Raw genomic sequence first — 10058 nt, 5'->3', positions numbered from 1 at the left:
TACAGAGAAGAGGCTGAAAAGGAAAAAAAAAGTCTGTTACTCTCGTTTGAATCCTACGGTTACAAGAACATTTTCCTTTGAATTACAAGAACAGTCAACTCCGGCGTAGCTCTGAGAATGGCAGGGACAGCAGGAAGTCTGGGAAGCTCTGACCACAGGGTCCGCTACCCAACAGCGTCGGTTCCTCCTCCTCCTCCTCCTCCCCCTACCCCCACGATCCGGGCCGCCCCTCCCCCGGGCGGGCGCAGGCGTTGCCCACACGTGGGGATGGAGCGGGAGAGGCGGAGGAGGGGCTGGGTGTGCTGGGGGGGTGTGTGTGTGTCCGCGAGTGGGAGAAGCCAATTGGCAGTCTCCGAGAGGAGCTCTTTTCCGACAGGTCCTAGGACCTGGGCTCGGCGAAGGCGGTGCCCGGACACGGGAGTCGCTTGCAAGCATAAAAACTAGCACTGGGCCGAGAGCTGGGCAGCGGTCTCGCACAGTGCGTGCGGTCCCGCGCCCCTAAGTCTTCTAGTGAACCTATCCCCCCACGGCCGCGCGCGGTGGTAGGAGCCGCGCGACGTCACCCATTGTTTACAAATCAAGCCGAGCCGGTAGCGTTCCGGCTCCCGCGGCTCTAAGGCGCGCGGTGCCACTGCCCGGTGGTCCCGGCTTCTTCGGTCCCAGGCTCGGCTCCCGCCCCCGCCCCAGCCGCGGCCCGCCGAGCCCGCGGCCAACCAAGCGGCCAGAGACGCCCGCACAGCCGCGGGGGCCCGGGCGGGGGGCCATGCCGTGCCGGAGGGAGGAGGAGGAGGAGGAAGCCGGCGACGAGGCGGAGGGGGAGGAGGACGACGACAGCTTCCTCCTGCTGCAGCAGTCGGTGACTCTGGGCGGCTCGACCGACGTGGACCGGCTCATCGCCCAGATCGGCGAGACGCTGCAGCTGGACGCAGCGCACGATAGTCCGGCCTCGCCGTGTGCCGCCCCGGGTCCCCCACCCGCGCCCCCGGTCCTGGCGGCGCTGCCGGCGGACAAGGTCGGGGGCCCAGCGAGGCTGCTGCGGCCGGCAGCATCAGCGGAGGCCGGAGACCCTGCGCCCCCGGGGGCGGTGCGCTGCGTGCTGGGGGAGCGCGGGCGCGTGCGGGGCCGGGCGGCGCCCTACTGCGTGGCAGAGATCGCCCCGGGCGCCAGCGCGCTGCCCCGGCCTGGGCGGCGAGGGTGGCTCCCCGGCGCCTTGGCTTCTCGGAGAATCCAGCAGCGGCGGTGTACCGCAAGCGGATCGCGCGCAGCGGACGACGACCCTCACCGGCTCCTGCAGCAGCTCGTGCTCTCCGGAAACCTCATCAAGGAGGCGGTGCGCAGGCTCCAGCGAGCGGTCGCCGCGGTTGCGGCCACGAGCCCCGCGAGCGCCCCGGGTTCCGGGGGTGGCCGAAGTGGACCGGACTCAGTCACCCTGCAGCCCTCGGGCTCCTGGCTCTGACCCGGGGTCTCTGGAGGAGGAAGAGGATCCAACAGTGTCTTGCCCGGGACAGTATGGAGATGAAGCTGTCGTCCATCCCTCGGGTTACAGCCTCAAAGTTACCGGCCGTGAGAGGCTGTTAGAGAAAACGGACTCGACTGAGCAGCACCGGCAGCCGAGAACCTGGGATCTACCGGGAGAACTGTGGCAGCTACTTGATCCACTTGGAACTGACTTAGCCCTTGGGCATCGTGTGCTTGGATTGTTTATAGATGTGTCTCGCAGGGGCGGGAATTGGGAGGGCTTCTAACAATACTTGAAAACCAAAAGTAGGCATATATGATCTCGTTATTTTCGGGTAGAGAAGCTTTCTGAATATGGTGCTACAATTGCAGACTAGAGAGGGTCTAGGGTGAAGAACATAAAAAGTTGGCAGATGGGTGGGTTGGCAACGCTTGCTTTCTCCTGCTTAATTTGTGGTTGTGAAGGTGGGCGATGGAACCTAGTTGGTGAATTCCCAAAGGTGGGGAGAGATGAGTTTAAGTGCAAATGACTTGACCTTGCCAGCTTGGACTCAAGGTCAGGTTGATTGAGTCGGGTGTTGAGGGATTCTTGGGAGCACTAACCCAGTGTCTTTTTCTGGATCCAATCACAGACCTAAGTGTCGCTTTGCCACCGCTTGGAGTCTCCCGAGGACTCAGAGGCCGACAGGGCTGTGTAGGGAGAGTTATTTGCGTTTTCTTTCCCAGAACTCCTCCTCCTGCTAGGCCACTCTTGGCCATAGCACCAGCTTTCTCAGAAATGGTCATAAACAACTCCTGACCTCCCTGCACCCGCCTGATGTGTTTGTGGTGTGTGTGGATTGGGATGAACCCAGTGGGTACACTTTTCTGTTCCTTTGGCCCTCTGCAGAGTTGGTGGGAGTCTCCCGCTTTCCTCACCTGTCAGTTCTTGGTGACTGAAACTGTTTTTTTAAAAATATGATTCCGGGAGGAGAAAGTGCTGGCTTTTCCCCTTGTGAAACCCAAGGGCACCGTTTTCTGAGGTGCCACCCCAAACTTTAAGGTAGCTAAACTTTTTTTTTTTTTTTTTTTTTTTTTTTAAGATTCAATGGCTTGTTCATCCTCCAGATGTGGCTGTTGATGTAGACTTCGCAACGGAGTGTCTGAAATTGTGGTGGTCCTGATTTAAAGGATTCATAATTAAAATGTCTGCTGAATAAACTTGGTTTTTGTTTTGGAAAATGGTCTTTGTTTCTGATTGCAGGTTTGAGGGGAATGAAGACCATGTGGGGTGTCAGTAGTACTTGGGGTAAGTCTGGCTGGAGCCACCATGTTTTAGTTAACTCCTAGAGGCAGTGTGTTTGAGCGCTTCTGGCTATATTTTATTTTGCACACGCACATCTTGAGATAGAGTCTCACTGGCCTAGAGCTCACTATGCATAGATCAGGATAGCCTCAAACTCAAGAGATTTCCCCCTATCTCTACCTTCCTGAGTGCTGGGATTACAGGGATGAAAATAGCGTTTACTTCACCCAGCTATTTGGATTTTGTACATTTATTTGTTCCGTGTATGTGTATAGAGAGTTAACATATGCATTAGGAAAGTCTATGAAAGTCTGATGACAATTGTGGCAGGTTTTCCCTTCCACAGCTTGAGTCCTGGATATCAAATTTGGGTAGTCTGGCTTGGTGGTGTGTGCCCCTTACCAGCAGGGCCATGTTGTCTGCTGTCCTGTGAGATTTTGGGAACTGTTCCACGGACTCTCCCATTGGTCATATTCTAAGAATGCTTTCAGGGTTTGAAGGCAAGGAGGCTCTGTGCAGGGAGGGAAGAGTTTTTTCTAAGAATGGGAGTGCACAAAGCCTGTGTTTTTCTCGAACTGCCCAGCCTTCAGCCATAGTCTACAGAGAGAAAGAAAAAGACCTTTGTTTGAAACAGAATCTGTGTAGTCCTGGTTGTCCTGAAGCTTGCTATGTAGACCAGGCTGGCCTTATCCCCCTGCCTCTGCCTGCTAGGTGCTGGGTGCTAGGATTAAAGCCCTGTGCTACTATACTTGGCAAAACCCAAGATCAAGCCATTTCTTTGGCAGTTGTAAAATGGCTTGGGATGGGTAAAGGGGATTAGATTGAAGTTCTTGACACATCTGTTCATTCAACTCAGCCTCATAGTCTCTGGACAGGATTCCTCGTTGCTTCCTGTCTGACTTTTTCTTCTAAGACAGGGTTTTCCTCTGTAGCCTTGACCATCCTAGAACTCACTCTATAGACTAGATGTCCTTGAACTCAGAGATCCCCTGGCTCTGGCTCCTGAGAGCTGGGATTCAAGCTGTGTACCACCAAGTCCTGGAAGTCTTCCCGTTTGAGACAGGATCTCTGTGTACATCCCTTTAACATGGGAAGTCCGTTCTTTGCACCCCTCCCCTAGTGCTGACAACCTCACTCTGTAACCCAGGCTGGCCTTAGATTTGTAGCAATCTGACCTCAGCTTTCCCCATGCTGTGTAAAGTAACTTTTTGGTACAGCTAATCTCTGACCTCTGCTGCCAAGCCCTCCAGGCACCTCTCCTGCTGGGTGCCATCCCCTCCTATGGTACCCAAGGATGAGCTACCTGCTGCTCGAGGACTCCAGCTTCACTTAGTGCGGACCAACTCAGTCCCTACTGCTGCATCCTGGCTTTGTAACCATGAGTAAATTGCTGTCCCATCCCCCACCCTGACCTGGTGTTTTCCTTCTCTCATTGGTAAACAGTCATACTTAAATGGTTGGGAGAGTGAGGTATTCAAAACAAAATTCCTCCTTCTTGTAGTACCCTATGGATTTATATATGCCAAGTGGTAGGCACACTCTGCTTTATAGAGATGAGGATGCTGAGGTCTAGACCATTTTGAAGTTGTGAATGTGCGTGTGTAGATTGAACCCAGGGCTTCACAGATGTCAGGCAAGCACTCTGCTACCAAGCGCTCTTCCCAGCCCCCTTTTTTTTTCTTTTTTTCAGAGCTGGGGACCCGAACCCAGGACCTTGCGCTTCCTAGGCAAGCGCTCTACCACTGAGCTAAATCCCCAACCCCCCCAGCCCCATTTATATTATTTTTTTTTTGGTTCGTGTGTGTGTGTGTGTGTGTGTGTGTGTGTGTGTGTGTGTGTGTGTGTGTAGTTGAACATGACCACATGTATTCATGCATGTGGAGGCCAGAGGTCAACACATCTTCCTTGATCACCCTCCACTTTATTTTTGGGACTGAGACAGTCTGTCTTTGAAGCTGGGACTCACTAATTCAGTTCTACTGGATGGTCAGCAACCTCCCACGATCCTTCTGGCCCAGCCTCCCAAGTACTTAGGTCCTGGGATTACAAGTGTGTGCTGCATACCCCACCCACTGTTTGCCCTTTCTTTTAGAATTATGTATCCATCCATTCATTCCGTTCAAGACAGGTCACTATGTAGCTCTGACTCTGCTGGAAGTCACTGTGTAGACCAGGCCGGCCTGAAACAGAGATCCCTCTGCCTCTGCCTCCTGAATTTAAGGTATGCAGTACTGTGCCCAGTTTTGGTTTTTTTTTTTTAAGTGTGGGTACCAAGAGTGCAAACTCAGTTCCCCATGTTTGTATAGCAAGTACAAGTACTTACTGAATCATCCCTTCCAGCCCCGTTTCCCTCCACCTAATCTGACTTTGAATTTGCCATCCTGCCTCAGCCTCCACAGTGCCTGGGATTCCAGGCAGGCACCGAGACTGTGTGAGACTTTCCTGATACCATATCCTCCATAGTTGGATTTAATAAAGTTTTAAAGAAAATCCCATGAACCTTGACACCAAGTATTTATAGGAGCACCACCCCCGTTCTCACACACTTCGTACATCAGCCACACAGATGCAAGTTGCTGGGGATGGACGGTGAGCCGGAGTTTGAGATGCCCCAGAGGAACATCAGGTTTGAGGGCTGAGACCTGCTACAAAGGGGCGAGGAGTTGCCTAGGAGGCAGTAACAGTGTAACAGTGCATAGCTGCTTCATTCAGAGTTCCAGGTTCTCAGTAAAATAAGCCTGGACTCACAAAAGAGCAGGATGCAGTCATCCTAACAGTCCTGACTGAACTGGCTACAGCAATGAGGTTGGCATAGTGACTTCTGCCAGACAGACACCTACAGGACCCAAGAAACTAAGAGGAATCGGGAACTGAGCTCTCATGTGAGCACATACCCTGGTGGGCACCTCTTGTAAAATACAGTGGAAGGGCAGAATCTTAAGCTGCAGGCTTTTAAAGTTGATCTCTCGCCTCGGGCCAGAGCCTGCCCACATGGTCTTGTGGTGGTAGTGATGGGTCAAGGCAAGGAGGAAATAATTTGGTTCTGTTTTTTGTTTTGAGACTTGAGTCCGTGCATCTCTGCTTGGCCTGGAACTTGCTATGTAGACCAGGCTGGCCTGGAGCTCACAGAGGTCTATTTTCTGCATGCTGGGATTAAGGGTGTGTAACACTGTTCAGGGAACAGGCATGGCTTCAATAATTTCCATCTAGATTCCAAGGAAGTTCTAGAAATAACTGGGTTTACTAGGCTGATCCTCCACAATAGCAGGACAGGAAATGGGGGAAAGAATTACAGTCATCCTCCTGCTACTTGTTCCGAACACAGCTCACAAGCCAGTCTTTTTCGACACGCCACATGTCCTGAAGAATCCTGCCAACTAGGATACAAAAGCCCTCCCAGATGGTTCCAGGCTTGGGAGTTCAGAGAGGTTGCTTCCCCTGAAGCACCCTTCAGCCTGTCTTCCCACATTCAGTCCCTCCAAGTCGGCGACAAGAGCACGCGTTTCAGCACAATAGATGGGTTTCACAAGACCAGCATAGAAAAGATAATCTCTAAGGCTGGTATGTGTTCGAGAAGGCCTTCAAAAGGCAGCATGAGGCTTGGAGAGATGGCTCCGTGATTAAGAGCACTGGCTGTTCTTCCAGAGGTCCTGAGTTCAAAATCCCAGCAACCACATGGTGGCTCACAACCATCTGTAATGAGATCTGATGATCTCCTCTGGTGTGCATGAAGACAGAGTGCTCATATACATAAAATAAATAATTCTTAAAAATTGAAAAAAAAAGGGGGTTGGGGATTTAGCTCAGTGGTAGAGCGTTTGCCTAGGAAGCGCAAGGCCCTGGGTTCGGTCCCCAGCTCCGAAAAAAAGAACCAAAAAAAAAAAAAAAATTGAAAAAAAAAAAAAAAAGCCTGCATGGATTTTTAGACTAAGGAGGAAGTCCCTTCTGCTCAGAGTGATTGATATCTTCCTCCAGGACACCCCTTGGACTGTGCTGGGTTGATGACAAAGTGCTTGTTGTTGGTCATGGTCTTTACGGCTGCTTGGGTCTTGACCTGAATTCTCCTGGTACTGATCTGTCATTTGTAAAAAGCTAGAGAATGCCTAGAGCCTGCCCAGGTCCTGAGAGTGTCTCAGTGAAGTCATGGGAGAAAGCGAAGGCCATTTCTAAAAATACTGCATCTTGGAATGGTCCATTCCTAGTACTCAGCCCAGGAGTGACTTTGGCTGGGACACTTGGTCCCTGAGAATGCTAAATGATGGCCACAGAACGGTAGGGAGAGGCAGGGTCAAATGGCTTCTGTCTTCTGAACAGACTGGTGCCTAAGCTCCCCTGATAACGTTCTGTAATACTGAGCCAGGGGGGCCACAGCTATAGGGAAGTGACCACGAGAAGCTGAGTCAGGTGACTTTGTTGGTGGGGAGGGTTGGTTAGGAAACTCATGACAAGTTCCAGGGACAGCAGCCCAGAGTGTCAAATGGCTTGGACTTGTATGATAAGGGTTGGTGATAAGGATTTGGCAGTTGAGGCTGAGCCTGGGAAATGCTGTTAGGAACAACAGTAAAACACTGGCTAATGTATTTACCTTCGCAAGAGCGGGGCTCCATCCTAAGCACCTTAGAAAGACCAGGTCATCAGGTCTCTGGGAGAAAGATAGGAATACTCTCAGAAGCAGACAGAAAATAGGAGTAGAACCAAGGGTGGGAAGCCAAGGATACCGATGGGTGAGGTGATGCAGTTAAGAGCACAGTAGCTGAACAGGTGCGTTCATGTTGCCTCTATTCAAAATCCCTCAGGCTCTAGGCGTCTGGGCCACGTGGACTAGATCTTGGTCAGTGACCTGGGCTGATAGTTCATTTTCCCTTTATCAGCACCATTAAGCACTTTTTATTCATTTATTTTGAACTTTATTTTGTTGTTGTTGTTGTTGTTGTTGTTGTTGTTGTTTTAAAAATAATTTGACCTGGGTTCGGTCCCCAGCTCCGAAAAAAAGAACCAAAATAAATAAATAAATAAATAAATAAATAAATAAATAAAAATAATTTGTTTTTTCCATCATGAAAGCTCTGAGCACCAGGCTGGCCTCAAACTCAGAGATCTGCTGAGTGCTTGGGATTAAAGGTGTGCACCACAACCACCCGGCTACTTTTGAACGCAATCTTGAACTTTCTTTTTTTAGATTTACTTGTTTATTTATTTATTTTTTAAAAGATTTGTTTATTTTATGTAGGTGAGTACACTGTCACTGTCTTCAGACATATGGGAAGAGGGTATCAGATCCCATTACAGATGGTTGTGAGCCACCACATGGTGCTGGGATTTGAACTCAGGACCTCTGGAAGAGCAGTCAGTGCCCTTACCTGCTGAGCTATCTCTCCAGCCCCTCATTTTTTTTTGTTTTTGTTTTTTTAAGATTTATTTATTTATTATATATAAGTACACTGTAGCTGTCTTCAGATACACCAGAAGAGGGCATCGGATCTCTTTTTTTGTTTGTTTTTTTTTGTTTTTTTGTTTTTTTTTTTTTCGGAGCTGGGGACCGAACCCAGGGCCTTGCGCTTCCTAGGTAAGCGCTCTACCACTGAGCTAAATCCCCAGCCCCGGATCTCTTTACAGATGGTTGTGAGCCACCATGTGGTTGCTGGGAATTGAACTCATGACCTCTGGAAGAGCAGTCAGGTGCTCTTAACTGCTGAGCCATCTCTCCAGCCCCGGCAGCCCCTCATTTTTTATTTTATATGTATACTAGCATGCATGTCTATGTACTATGTATGAAGCTGGTATCCAGGAAGATCAGAAGAGGATACTAGAGTCCCCCAGATCTGGAGTTCCAGATGTTAGTAAGCCACCACGCGGGTGCTGGGACTTGAACCTGGGTCCTCCTCAAGAACTACAAGTGCTTTTAACCATCGCACCTTCCCTTCGGTCCTAGTCTTTGACTCTTGATCCTCTTGCTTTTGCCTCTCAAGTATTGGGGACATAGGTCTACACCAGTACAGCCAGCTAAGGAGTGTCTGTAGGCCTGTGTGTGAGTGTCTACCCATGTATGCATGAGTGCATGCACATGCGTGTGTGTGCATGTGTGTGTCAGCAGACAGCTTTTGGAAGTTAGTGCTTCTCTTGTGCCATGTGAATTTCAGAAACCAGACATAGTCAAGCTTAGTAGTCAGCACCTTTACCTGCTGAGCCATCTCGCCCATCCCTTTTAAAACTATATTTTTGTCAGCCAGGCGGTGGTGGCGCACACCTTTAATCCCAGCACTTGGGAGGCAGAGGTAGGTGGTTGGGGGTCAGCCTGGTGTACAGAGCAAGGACAGCCGGGGCTATACAGAGAAACCCCGTCTCAGAAAAAATTTTTTTCATTAGATTTATTCATTTGTGTATGTGTGGATACACATGCATGTATATGAGTGTGCACGTGCATGGATGTGAGTCACAGAACAACATGCAGAGCTCTTTCCTTCCACCATGTGGGTCTCAACAATTGTATTCATATTGTCAGGCTCGGCAACCAGGGTCTTTACCAACCTTGAAGGCTTCAGTAGTTCCGTGCTCACCCCAGCTGGGGAAAAAAAGTGCTATTTAAGGTGCACCGGGAGGAGGGGGTTGAGGACTTAGCTCAGTGGTAGAGCACTTGCCTAGCAAGCTCAAGGCCCTGGGTTCGGTCCTCAGCTCCGGAAAAGTAAATAAATAAATAAATAAATAAATAAATAAATAAATAAATAGGTGCACTAGGAGGAAAGGGCTTGTATTGCTTACATGCAATGAGGCAAATTTATTTTTTTCAAGGGAAAATAAAAGAAAGGGAGGGAAGGAAGGCGAGCTTGTGACTGTGACTTCCGAGTCTGGCAATATTAGGCTTGAGATCTAATTTGACAGTTAGACAGGAACAAGCAGGGGCAGGGCAAAGGTAGCAGGAAGATAACCTGCTTGTGCCTTTTAAACACACCCAAATCAATAAATCAAATAAACTTCCTGGGCAACCTATCAGCTGGGATTTCACACTTACCTCCCGGGAGTCAGTCCGAGGCTGATAAAGAGAAACAGTTACTAAACTCCTTGTTACCAATTTTAGTTTGTATTCTTTTGTGGCTTTAGCTACAGGCAATTCATTCACAGAAACCATGGGCTTTTCCAGGCTAAAAGGTTATACAGGAAGTTGATTTAATGCCTGGTCAGACCCAGGGAGGGATTCTCTGTGCTTAGTCAGTTTGTAACCCAGGGTGCTGTCCTATGAACTGTCCACATGTAATCCCTCCCCTTGAGCCTTGCCCACAATAGGAACCCCATTTTTCCTTCCTCTGCCAGGAGCCTG

General features: G+C 49.9%; 1 protein-coding gene across 1 annotated transcript; it reads left to right on the top strand.

The window, feature by feature from the left end:
* Positions 1 to 396: 396 nt before the first annotated feature.
* On the top strand, positions 397 to 2679 carry Frat2 (FRAT regulator of WNT signaling pathway 2). Its single transcript, NM_001401121.1, is given in 1 exon segment — positions 397 to 2679. A coding segment is annotated over 1 exon segment (693 nt). The 5' UTR covers positions 397 to 763; the 3' UTR covers positions 1457 to 2679.
* The last annotated feature ends 7379 nt before the right edge of the window (positions 2680 to 10058 follow it).

Source organism: Rattus norvegicus, chromosome 1 (assembly GCF_021556685.1).
Source record: "Rattus norvegicus strain SHRSP/BbbUtx chromosome 1, alternate assembly SHRSP_T2T, whole genome shotgun sequence".
Classification (NCBI taxonomy): domain Eukaryota; kingdom Metazoa; phylum Chordata; class Mammalia; order Rodentia; family Muridae; genus Rattus; species Rattus norvegicus.
This window is presented reverse-complemented; position numbering and strand designations above follow the sequence as displayed.